The 13506-nt window shown below is 45.3% G+C and overlaps 1 protein-coding gene across 1 annotated transcript; it reads right to left on the bottom strand.

Annotated features, from left to right (window-relative positions):
* Positions 1 to 293: 293 nt before the first annotated feature.
* On the bottom strand, positions 294 to 10940 carry LOC137504770 (uncharacterized). The gene is made up of 5 exons (XM_068233355.1): positions 10354 to 10940; positions 4300 to 4445; positions 4117 to 4212; positions 3910 to 4005; positions 294 to 1084 (listed from the first exon to the last, which is right to left on the bottom strand). Exons 1-5 carry the CDS (start codon positions 10938 to 10940, stop codon positions 819 to 821), a joined length of 1191 nt encoding a protein of 396 aa, XP_068089456.1. The 3' UTR covers positions 294 to 818.
* Positions 10941 to 13506: the final 2566 nt, after the last annotated feature.

Raw genomic sequence — 13506 nt, 5'->3', positions numbered from 1 at the left:
AAAATTAAAAAAAGATTTTATTTTATGGCCTACTTGCCTAGTGTTAAAAAAAATGAACATTTGATAATGTTTTAATTAGTGTACTAATTGTGTTTGTTTAGGATTTTAATTTAAGCAACTTGCGGTGGATTGAGTAATGGATTGAGTAAAGGTAATTGTGTGCACCTACTCATGTTACTGCCACCAATCACTGTAATCAATCCCCAAAATTTATTACCAAAGACATATTGCAATCTTGAAAGTAGGAATGCCCCCAGGTGATTTGTGGATTAAAAGTTGACATGCAGAGATAATTCTAATATAATAAAGGTATATTTTATAACACAAATATAGTGTTAGTGAACACATATGGTTGTATGTAAATTTTGACATCTGCATGCATGCATGTGTTTGCCAATATGTTAGTCCATCCTACAGTGGGTGAATTTAAAACTAGTCATATTAACCTCTTGCGACATGTTTGTTACATTAAGAAGGCATATTTAAACAAAAACAAATATAGTAACTGGAATGGTGCTCAAACAAATTATTTACTTACAAAAGGGCTAATTAAATCTTTTTGGGCCTCTGCAACATCGGCCAAACGCAACAGAATGACATTTTGTCACTCTTGTGCCTCAGCCAGGTGTTGTAAAGCCACATTTTGTGTTTCTTGGCCACGGGCAAGACATTTTGGCACTTTTGAACCTCGCTCAATCATGCCAATATCACATTTTGGCCTTCGGCCACATTGGTCCATTGCCCCAACGTGGCCAATATTTCTCTACCAGTTCCATGTAGCTCACCAAGATCATCATGGAATTGGGTCATGTGCTCACTCATGAGCCTCCGATAGTCTTTTGCAGGAACTGGCGAGAGTGCCACCTTGCTGTGTGTACATCTTGCCGGGACTGTGATGGAGGAGTGTTGGAAGTACGGGAGCGTACATCCATCTCTGTCCGCTGCAGTGAGTCCTCTTCCACAGATGTTGGCGAGGCAAGGTCCTGTGTGTCATTGGAATCTGAAGAAATGTGTAGATCCAAGTGTCCAGCTTCAAATTCTTCTTCCTCCAAATTGCACATTTCTTCCAAACATGGCCCCTCACCTAGTAAGTGAATGAAGCAAATGGTAAAGGTTTACAGAAGTTACATGTGACACGAAGACATATAAAAGGGTATCTTCAGTATCTAGCACACTGGAAACTATGCTGCCTTTTTTCTTTTGCTGCATGAAATACTTGAATATCACGTATGTAAGTGGCTGACTCTATACTGACTCACATACGCAGTGAGTACAGTGTGACACTCTGTGATATGGTTTTCTAAATATCAAAAACTTTACTAGCAAAAAAGGGGTTCTGCAAGCAGGAAAGAGCTAAAAATGCCCAATAGTTGATAGATGTTGGCTCTGACATATAGCAAAAAAATTGCCATTGACCATAAACAATTACACCGTGTAAGGTCTGGTGCACAACAAGCATTTTTGCAAGGCTATTCCAAAACACTGCTGCCTATGTAAACGGTGGCCTAATGTAGCTCAATGGGATGGTGCACACAAGCATGTGGAGTTTTGTAGCTTACCTGGTTCCTGCAGCATTTCAGCGGTTTGCAGATGCCTTTATACCTCAATGTAAATTCTTGAAAAAGGACAAACCACTAACAAAATTTAAAAATGAAACCACTTTTCTGTTATAAATCACCTTGTTTGTTTCGACACCAGCACTTCTTATAGTTGCGTCTCACGGACTGTGAGATAACTTGACTCTCAACACAGCAAGCAGGAGATAGACTTTCCTCAGGCTTCTTCAATATTTAAGGAGTTTATTCACTACACAGATATACAGATATAGTTCATCATCCTAGCAAAGCGAAGTCTTCATTGTTTCAGTCCCTTGGCGTTACAGCTCTTGACTAACCTTCCTCCTGAATGTTAGTCAGTTACCTTCTTTCTAACCTACGTTACACTAGACTACCTATGTACAGCATACATCATATCAGATTACATATAGAATGTAAATACTTAGAGGTCCCAGTCAGCATAGCAGGAAAGTAGGAAGCAGAGCAGGAATCAGAGAGCTCTGTCCGCCCGTCCCGGGTCTTTAATACCGACTAGGAAAGAGTTAAATGTGACCTCATCTTCGCCATCCCCCAGACCCGACTATTGGCTTCGCCCCCTCGTGGTGTCATAATACCCACCTACTCTATTAATATTTAATGTCACTTTTCCCTTACTTACTGGAATGTGGTATTTTGGTAAACATGGCCTATGTTGATTGTTCTTGTGGTGTACATGTTGAGGTCAGTGTAGGCCTGTGGCCTTCTTTCAGGAACATGTTCTCAGTATCTGCGTGTATCATCTGCTACACGCAGACACTGAGATGCTTCTGGATGCATCACAAGAAACTCTATTTATTTTAAAGGCATACTCTGCGGACAAGCCTTTTACATAAAACTCAGGCCAAATAACTGAGGCCTACTTAAATTATAACATTTTCAATGCTTTTTATTTCCAGTAGCACCGTCACTGTAACAATATATGAACTGTGCTACACAAAAATGCACCAAACAAAACGGTTCAAAAGCGCTAGTGTTTTGCTAACAGAATGGGCACTAATTATAATTATAGAGAAAGCGAAATCTATACTATAGTGGGTTACAATTTTTTTTTCACAGGTGTCCTTTAACCTCCTTAGCGGTAACCCCGTGCTGGACATGGGGTAAGCCGCGCAGGAGGATTTCTCAGGCCCCGCTGGGCCGATCTGCATATTTTTTTTTTATACACTTTGCTAGCTGCGTATTACTGACGATCGCCACCGCCCGCGCCGATTCGCCGCTACTTCCCGCATCAGAGGGTGCCCCCTGAGACCCATGCGCTGCCTGGCCAATCAGTGCCAGGCAGCGCTGAGGGGTGGATCAGGACTCCATCTGACGTCACGCCTTCGATGCCGTCGGTGATGTCATCGCGGCCCATCGCCATGGCGACGGGGGAAGCCCTCAGAACGGGATTTCCGGAAGGGCATATGCGCCGGTGGCGATCAGCGCATAGGTGGGGACGCCGCAGGGAGGGGAGAAGCATGTAGCTAGCGCTAGGCTAGCTACATGCTAAAAAAAAAAAAAAGTTAAAAAACCCTCATACCGCCAGGGAGATTAAGGTCATCTTTGTAAAGATAAGAATGTCATGTGTGAACATTTGAACATTCGCCAGCTGATGTTGTTTCAGGAAATATGGGCTCCAAATTCAAGACAAATTCTTGAGCCATGTCATCTATAAATAAAATGTAAAAACGTAGTGGCTGTATAATTAACCCCAAAATAGCATGCATGTTATTTTAAAAATAAAAACTAATAACATTTCTTCAAAAAACATATGTACAAATCAATACAGCCACATCTACTGCATGTCTTATGATGTTGAAATTGTAAACAGTAATTATATTGCATTCCATTCAACATGTACAATGTGCATTACGTTAAAGTCTATTTAATGGTGGCCATACATGGTACAATTTTTTTCATCCAATCTTAACAATTCTATGTAGTATAAGGGAACTGCCTACATTATCCTTTCACTATATACACTTATTTTACCCTTATACTATATAGAAATGTTAAGATTGTGTGAAATGTTTTTACAATGTATGGCCACCATTATACTGATTCTCAAAATTTATAATTTAACCAAAATAGATAGGGAACATATTGGATTGCATACAATCCATTATGATTTAAAATGACAATGTGTATATGTCCCTTTAACCATAGCCCCTAAACAAGCATGCATAACATCATGCTTTTCTCACATGATTTAAAATGGTGATTAAATTAGCAGCATGCTTATTTATGTTGTGAATTAGACAATATTAAATCCAACAATATAATCAGGACAGGTGTTGCCTTTCTTTACAATATTTTAAAACAAACAAACACTCACCATCAATTTCCACTGCAGCTGAGGCGCCTTCAAATGATCCGGGGATGTCATCTGGCCCTTGAATGTTGGCAACAGAAGAACCAGGCACAACAGCAACTATATAAATGTATAATGGAAAACAAGGTAAATATGGCATGCACCATATCACTCTCACTTCACAACCCTTTTTATCACATTTTTTCAATTTCACATATAAATTAGTTTCACCCGCAGTTGCTGCTGCAGCTGATGCCCCCTCAGCTGACTCAGCGATGTCCTCTGTGGGATGGAAATTGGGCTGTGTACCCCTAGATGTACCTTCATCTACAGGAATGTATAATGGTAAGATTGTAACTCAATTTTAATGTAAGGGGAAAAAAATTAATACAAAAATGCAGCTTCATCAATTACCTGCTTCTGAGGATGGTAAGCTGGGCAAATCAGCATCATAGCCCCCTGGTATCCCATGTAGCGCCTCTGTTTGAATAAAGGGCTCAACCACCTCCTCATACGGTGTCAGCTTTAGAGAAGCAGGCGGACCACCACCTGAACCAGTGCTATTAATGAAATATAATGCTATATAACCAGCCATTAAATTATAATCACACAATCATGTCAGAAACACTGGATCTGCTGCATGCTTGTTCAGGGCCTATGGCTGAAAGTATTTAAGTCAGAGGATCAGCAGGATAGTCAGCCAACTGCTATTGCTTAAAGGGAAATCAATGTGGCAGCCACCTTTCACTACAGTTTTCCTTTACAGACAAACTATTCTGAGCCTTCCATGTAGGAAGAGTTTATTATTTTAACATTTCAACATTGCACTTGACAGCATAACATTCTGTGAAAAGGTTACCCACAAATTTCACTATCACACCAGCAACAAGCATGCAGCTACTCAACACAGAACGAAAAAGCAAATGTACATTTATGAGCAATGCTGGTTGAGAGTGTAAAGCAAAAAACATTCAACCCATAGGATCACAAGCAATCCCCGGCAACTGACATTAACAACATTTAGTAATTGATGTACTTGTGGCCTACTATTACTATACACATATCCCACTAAGTTGCATTGTGCATTATTATACCTGTAAATATTCATACAATTCCCTTGATTACAGTTAGTGATGGGCGAACAGTGTTCGCCACTGTTCGGGTTCTGCAGAACATCACCCTGTTCGGGTGATGTTCGAGTTCGGCCGAACACCTGACGGTGCTCGGCCAAACCGTTCGGCCACATGGCCGAACTAAGAGCGCATGGCCGAACGTTCCCCGAACGTTCGGCTAGCGCTGTGATTGGCCGAACGGGTCACGTGGTTCGGGCCCGAACGCGCTCTGATTGGCCGAACGGTCACGTGGTTCGGGTAAATAAATACCCGAACCACGTCATATCTCCGCCATTTCTCTGTGGGTTTAGCTTTGGGTAGGCAGGCAGGGTAGTTCGCTCTCCAGCCACGCTAGCCAGGGTCCCCCCCAGTCATTGTGTGTCGCTGCTGGGAACAGTAGTACACCGCTCGCTCAGCCACACTATATAGCATTCTGTTTACTGCCACTCTGTGTACCTCGCTCAGCCACACTATATAGCATTCTGTTTACTGTTCTGTGTCTGCTGGGAATAGTAGTACACCGCTCGCTCAGCCACACTATATAGCATTCTGTTCACTGTTCTGTGTCTGCTGGGAATAGTGGTACACCGCTCGCTCAGCCACACTATATAGCATTCTGTTTACTGTTCTGTGTCTGCTGGGAATAGTGGTACACCGCTCGTTCAGCCACACTATATAGCATTCTGTTTACTGTTCTGTGTCTGCTGGGAATAGTGGTACACCGCTCGCTCACCCACACTATATAGCATTGTGTTTACTGTTCTGTGTCTGCTGGGAATAGTAGTACACCGCTCGCTCAGCCACACTATATAGCATTGTGTGTACTGCCACTCTGTGTACACGGCTCAGCCTGACTATATAGCATTGTGTGTACTGCCACTGTGCACCTCGCTCAGCCACGCTATATATAGCATTGTGTTTACTGCCACTCTGTGTACACCGCTCAGCCAGACTACATAGCATTGTGTGTACTGCCACTCTGTGTACACCGCTCAGCCAGACTCTATAGCATTGTGTGTACTGCCACTCTGTGTACACCGCTCAGCCAGACTATATAGCATTGTGTGTACTGCCACTCTGTGTACACCGCTCAGCCAGACTATATACCATTGTTTACTGACACTCTGTGTACACCGCTCAGCCAGACTATATACCATTGTTTACTGACACTCTGTGTACACCGCTCAGCCAGACTATATACCATTGTTTACTGACACTCTGTGTACACCGCTCAGCCAGACTATATACCATTGTTTACTGACACTCGGTGTACACCGCTCAGCCAGACTATATACCATTGTTTACTGACACTCTGTGTACACCGCTCAGCCAGACTATATACCATTGTTTACTGACACTCTGTGTACACCGCTCAGCCAGACTATATACCATTGTTTACTGACACTCTGTGTACACCGCTCAGCCAGACTATATACCATTGTTTACTGCCACTCTGTGTACATGGCTCAGCCAGACTATATAGCATTGTGTGTACTGCCACTCTGTGTACACCGCTCAGCCAGACTATATAGCATTGTTCACTGCCACTCTGTGTACACGGCTCAGCCAGACTATATAGCATTGCGTACTCTGCCAGTCAGTGTGTATATTGCTGGGATCAGTAATACTCCACTCACCGTCAACCACTATATGAGCTCACCATGAGTTCCTCAGAGACCTCCGCTGTGAGCAGCACTCCCAACAACAGCAACAGCCAACGCCCCACGCAAGCTATAACATCCACCCCAGCAGCCAGTGGTCAGCAGCAGCCCTCCCCGGAGGAGAACGTTGTGTCCATCGGTCCGGCGCCAGAGCGATTAATGAGGGCTGCCATTGAGGGGATGATGGGGCCTGATGTGGAGGAGGAGGTCGGGCTCAGGCCAGCATCCCAAGTTAATGTTGAGGACGATGAGGGGTCTGTGACTGTGTCTGGGGATGTTGGGGTGGCAGAGGTGGTGGGTGGGTCAGACTCAGGAGAAGAGTTGTATGATGAGGATGATGATCGGGACCATCTGTATGTGCCTCAGAGTCCGACCCCGGAAAACATGTTGTATCGTGTGTTTAGGTACTAAAATCTGCGTTCCCAGTAGTGTTGGGCGAACAGTGTTCGCCACTGTTCGGGTGCTGCAGAACATCACCCCGTTCGGGGTGACTATATAGCAGACTATATAGCATTGTGTTTACTGCCACTCTGTGTACACGGCTCAGCCACACTATATAGCATTGTGTTTACTGCCACTCTTTGTCTGCTGGGAACAGTAGTACACCGCTCACCCGCCACTGTATAGCATTGTGCTCTGTGTCGCTGCTGGCAATAGTGGTACACCGCTCACCCACCACTGTATAGCATTTCTGTACTGCCACTGTACTGCTGCCAGTCAGCGTGTACTGTAAGGATAAGTGAAATGAGGAAGAAATCCGGTGAAAGAGGGAGGGGCAAGGGAAGAGGTGTTTCCCCTGACGGTTGTGCTGGGGAGCTGTACTCCACGGCGGCGGCCCCCCACAATGACATATGACGAGTTTGAGGAGATGGAAGAGGAGGGTATGGACAATGTGGACATAGACCCAGATTTTGTTTGTGAACGAGAACATCGCCGTCGTAGCAGCAGCACAGATGAGTCTGTTGAAGAACCCACTGCTGCACGAGTTCGCCTTGTGCCACAAGGTAGGCGGCGCGCAATTTCAGGCACCACAAGCGTGGAAGTTCAAGTGAGAGGCAAAAGAGGCGCAAACAGAAATCGCCAGCAAGGCAGGTGCTCCAAATTCTGGGCTTTCTTTGAAGACTGCACTGAGGATGTTACCATGGCGATTTGCAAGGTGTGCAAGACCCGCCTGAGCAGGGGGAAAAGTATTAACAACCTCTCCACCACCAGCATGAGCCGCCACATGCTATCCAAACATCCCACTCTGTGGGCAAACGCGGCAGGACAGGGTACCACCAGCAACACTGCCTCCCTTGGGTTCACCAGACTCACCACCAGACCCGCCTCAGCAGCAGCAGTAGCCCAGCCATTGCGTGGTTCAAAACATTCCAAAAAATCAGATGACGCTGACACTGTCACTTTCCGGAGTAGTGCTCTTGAGGTCTCCCAGTGTTCATCAAACACAACAACCAACAGCCCTTCGTTGTGCAGCCCTACGGTTCAGTTGTCTGTCTCGGAGATGTTTGAGCGCAAGAGGAAATTGCCAGCAAATGACCCCCGGGCCGTGGCAGTAAGAGCCAGCATAGCCAAGCTTCTGGCCTGCGAAATGCTGCCATATCGAGTGGTGGAGACAAACAGCTTCAAGGGCATGATGTCAGTGGCCATCCCACGTTACGTGGTTCCCAGCCGCTACCACTTTGCGCGCTCTGCAGTGCCTGAGTTGCATGAGCACGTGGTCAGCAAAATAACCCGAAGCTTGAAGAATGCCGTTGCCTGCAAGGTTCACGTATCCGCCTCTCCACAGAAAATGCAGACCGTCTGACTCAAATTAAAATGAATCAATCCTGGATTGGAAATGACTACGCAACACTCCAGGACCCCAACCAAGTAACATGACCAATGAACATCTGGGATGGTTTAGCGTTTCCGGTCCCTGTTTATTGAACCTCTCATCTGTATTACATTTATGACTGCATGGCGGCAAAAAGCATTGCTGCTATATCCGCACGCTTTTTGTCCTCATGCAAGGCCTGGGTTGTTGTGTCTCAAAAAGCATGGCCTTCTCCTCCTGCGCCTGCTCCTGTTCCATCACGTGTGCTGCTGCTGCTGGGTTAGCGTTTCCGGTCCCTGTTTATGGAACCTCTCATCTGTATTACATTTATGACTGCATGGCGGCAAAAAGCATTGCTATATCCGCACGCTTTTTGTCCTCATGCAAGGCCTGGGTTGCGTCTCAAAAAGCGTGGCCTTCTCCTCCTGCGCCTCCTCCTGTTCCATCACGTGTGCTCTGTGCTGCTGCTGCTGCTGGGTTAGCGTTACCGGTCCCTGTTTATTGAACCTCTCATCTGTATTACATTTATGACTGCATGGCGGCAAAAAGCATTGCTATATCCGCACGCTTTTTGTCCTCATGCAAGGCCTGGGTTGCGTCTCAAAAAGCGTGGCCTTCTCCTCCTGCGCCTCCTCCTGTTCCATCACGTGTGCTCTGTGCTGCTGCTGCTGCTGGGTTAGCGTTACCGGTCCCTGTTTATTGAACCTCTCATCTGTATTACATTTATGACTGCATGGCGGCAAAAAGCATTGCTATATCCGCACGCTTCTTGTCCTCATGCAAGGCCTGGGTTGTTGTGTCTCAAAGCGTAGCCTTCTCCTCCTGCGCCTCCTCCTGTTCCATCATGTGTGCTCTGTGCTGCTGCTGCTGCTGCTGGGTTAGCGTTACCGGTCCCTGTTTATTGAACCTCTTATCTTTATTACATTTATGACTGCATGGCGGTAAAAAGCATGCTATCTGCACGCTTCTTGTCCTCATGCAAGGCCTGGGTTGTTGTGTCTCAAAGCGTGGCCTTCTCCTCCTGCGCCTCCTCCTGTTCCGTCACGTGTGCTCTGTGCTGCTGCTGCTGCTGGGTTAGCGTTACCGGTCCCTGTTTATTGAGCCTCTTCTCTTTATTACATTTATGACTGCATGGCGGCAAAAAGCATTGCTGCTATATCCGCACGCTTCTTGTCCTCATGCAAGGCCTGGGTTGTTGTGTCTCAAAAAGCGTGGCCTTCTCCTCCTGCGCCTCCTCCTGTTCCATCACGTGTGCTGCTGCTGCTGCTGGGTTAGCGTTACCGGTCCCTGTTTATTGAACCTCTTATCTTTATTACATTTATGACTGCATGGCGGTAAAAAGCATGCTATCCGCACGCTTCTTGTCCTCATGCAAGGCCTGGGTTGTTGTGTCTCAAAAAGCGTGGCCTTCTCCTCCTGCGCCTCCTCCTGTTCCATCACGTGTGCTGCTGCTGCTGCTGGGTTAGCGTTACCGGTCCCTGTTTATGGAACCTCTTCTCTTTATTACATTTATGACTGCCTGGCGGTAAAAACCATGTTACCTGTGCAAAGAAACATGACATTTTCAGCATTTAAAAGACAATTTTTCCTTTGAAACTTTACAATCAATTTTCTCAAAAACTATAAGCTCTTTTTGCTAAATTTTTTTCCCTCTTGTACCCACTCCCAAGGTGCACATACCCTGTAAATTTGGGGTATGTAGCATGTAAGGAGGCTTTACAAAGCACAAAAGTTCGGGTCCCCATTGACTTCCATTATGTTCGGAGTTCGGGTCGAACACCCGAACATCGCGGCCATGTTCGGCCTGTTCGGCCCGAACCCGAACATCTAGATGTTCGCCCAACACTAATTACAGTACATACATACATACATAAAAACGTACGCATAATGTCGCAGCTTGGTGAGCTTCTTGTGCAGCTTGAGCTTGATGTCTGTAAATCTTTTGCGACATGTCTGCGCAGTTCTGTCCACCCCCTCAACATCACGGATAGCTGCTCGAATTGTGGCCCACAGCCTTTCTTTTGTACGAACATCTGTCTTACCAGACAGATGCCCGTACAACTCCGGAAACTGCTGGACCACCTCCTCACAAAGAATCAAATTCTCCTGCTCAGAGAAGCGGATCCCCCTTACCCTGCCTTGTGGGGTACTTGTCCCCCACGAAGAGGCGTGGCTGCCCGAGCTATGAGCACGGGGGCTCCAACGGGGGCTGGGGCTGCGACAGTGGTGACTGCCACCTCGAGGACTCCCACTAAGAGGACTCCAACTACGACTTCTACTGCGGCGCCCGGGACTCCAGCTGGCACTACGGCAACACTCAGGCCTTTCACTGCGGCCATGCCTGTCAGTGTGGCCAACAGTGCGGCCACTACGCCGAGGTTCAGCGGGTGTTTGGGTGGGTGACTGCACCTCAGAAGACGCCTGCAAACGCTCACTTCTTCTGACTTGCTGTCTCCTGCCTTTATCCATGTCTACCCACAAGAACCCTGCCTCTAAACAAACCTTTTATACACAAACACTAAATTGTACAACTGAAATAAATTAGAAACTTAATGGCACACTGCGCGTAATCAATCGCGCGCACAAACTATTATGCCGCAGAGATTGCTTTCACATGGACCATAGCTAAATTCAATACACAAATTTATCTAAACAACGGGCAAAGCGCTGTAGTCACTACGTTATGTGCGCATTGTGCAAAACGCAACGCCCTGCGTGTGATGACACAATGGTTAACCCGCACTTCGCGCGAACCAAATGCCGTGCATGCGTTAAGTATAGTGTGCGTGAAGCACAACACTGTACGTTCGATAAATCTCAACATGGGATTTGTACAGTTTTCACACGAACCATGCGTGCTAAAACCTCTAGCGCGCACGTTTGCGCTCAAAAACCTTGAACACGTGCTAACTGGGTTAGCACGGTTTACTGAATCAAGTCCTAACTGTCCTCCCCCCCAAAAAAAATACAGAGATTTGTAACCTAATTTACATTCTTCTGTTTCAGCAATGTAAGATATTCTAAAGAGTTACTGTACATTAACCGCTGCTTTATGAATATTTTCAACAAAATGTTGCTTCTGAAGATACAGTATGTGTAACATGTCTGGAAGCAGGGAAGAAGAAATCAAAATGGTCATAATCGACAATGTGCACGTGTTCGTGACTGCCACCAACATAAATACAATCTGAACTGAGTTCATTCAGGGAGACAGACAGCAGGAATCTTGCAGAGACTAAAAATTTAACTTTTTCAAGCTGAGCTAAAGTAAAATAATGAACCCGTCCTGGCGTATACATTAGAGAGAGTTACTGCAGTGACAGTGTTTAAATTCATACCTTTTAGAATGAGGACACCTTATAGACATTCCAAAATTCTCCTAACGTAAACATTTTTTCACTCAAAAAGTATTACGAAAAGAAAACCATTAGCTGCCAATTCCTTAATAAGCAGCTGTATGAATTATTTCGCTAGATGTCATTAATTCCCAGCATAGCTTCCATGTGTACATGTAATAACAGCGCTTGGAAATTTTGGTACACAGTAATGCTGAAACTTCCTCTTGAGCCAGATGTATCACCTATCGCAATCTAACTCTCAGATTGACCCTCCTCTACCTCTTCCTAACACTAACCAATGCCTAATACTTCCCCCTCTACAAACACCTAACACTAACACCCACCACCTATGCCTAACACTACCCTCTGCCTACCCAAACACTAACTCCCCCCTTTCTATGCCTGCCACTACTAAGTTACACTGCTACCGCCACTAAACTTATAGCCACTTATTGAACCTGCTAATTTGGTCCACCTGCCGCTAAATGATGCCACAACCGCTGCTAAGTTTGTAGCTACTAATTGAAACTGCTGCCATATAATCCTTCACTATAAGAAACCAAACTTACCAGGCACGAGTGTGCCATTATTATTATTGATTTGTATAGTGGCAGCATCTTCCATGGTGCTGTACAATAGATTAAAAGGTATAACAATACAACATAAACTAAAACAGTTAACAGTACAAGATGATGGTGGATTACAGCTTATGCAGCGAACAAATAAATTACAGAATTTTACATAATGGTGGAAGATATGGACGCATATTACACAGTATCCTCAGACAAAAATGGGAAAAAAAGGCCTGTCTAATTGTCCATGCAGTCTAAAGGATTAAGGGATAGTACAATATGTGGTGGTCAAATGGTGGTCACTTGCCAAGGTGTCCTAAAAGAGTATGCTTGCTTGAAGAGTTGAGTTATTAGGTTGTGCCTAAAAAAGGTAAGTGTGGGTAAGTGGCAGATGTGTTTCGGAAGGCAGTTCCAGAGGAGGCGAGAAGATTGAGAGAAGTCTTGTAGGCAGGGAGGAAGACAGTAGAATATTGTTAGAAGAGTGGAGATTGGGTATAGGATGGTATCTGGAAATAGGTTTATTTAGATGAGAAGGAGCTAAGTTGTAAACAGCTTTGTAGGCAAGCATCAGGATTTTGAATTGTATCCTTTGAGTAACTGGCAGCCAGTGAAGAGACTGACAGAGTGGAATAGGCCTGGAGAAGCGGGAGGAGAGGTAGATGAGTCGTGGAGCAGAGTTCATGATGGACTGTAGAGGGGCCAAACAGTTATTGGGTAGGCCACAGAGCAAAGAGTTGCAGTATTCTAGTCCTGAAGTAAACAAGACATCCGCAAGAAGTTTGGTAGTGTCCTGTGTTAAAAAAAATGCAGATGTGGGAGATGTTTTTTTTAGGTGGGGGTGACAAGAGGAGGACAGTTTGTCAATGTGTAGTTTGAATGAGAGAGTCATGTCCAGTATTACACCTAGGTTGCGTGCCTTGGGGACAGGGGTGATTGAAGTGCCATCAACAGATATTGTGATGTCAGACTGGGGCGTTAGATTGTGGGGTGGAAAAATAACTATTTTAGTCTTGTTCATGGAAGAGATAGCATTTAGACAGTCAGTTGTTAGTGTAGCCAAGTCAGGAGCTGAAAGGTATATTTGGGTGTTGTCAACACATAGATGATATTAAAAGCCAAAGGAAC

This window comes from Hyperolius riggenbachi, chromosome 4 (genome assembly GCF_040937935.1).
Source record: "Hyperolius riggenbachi isolate aHypRig1 chromosome 4, aHypRig1.pri, whole genome shotgun sequence".
Lineage (NCBI taxonomy): Eukaryota > Metazoa > Chordata > Amphibia > Anura > Hyperoliidae > Hyperolius > Hyperolius riggenbachi.
Note: the sequence above shows the minus strand (reverse complement) of the source record. Positions and strands in the feature narration are given on the sequence as shown.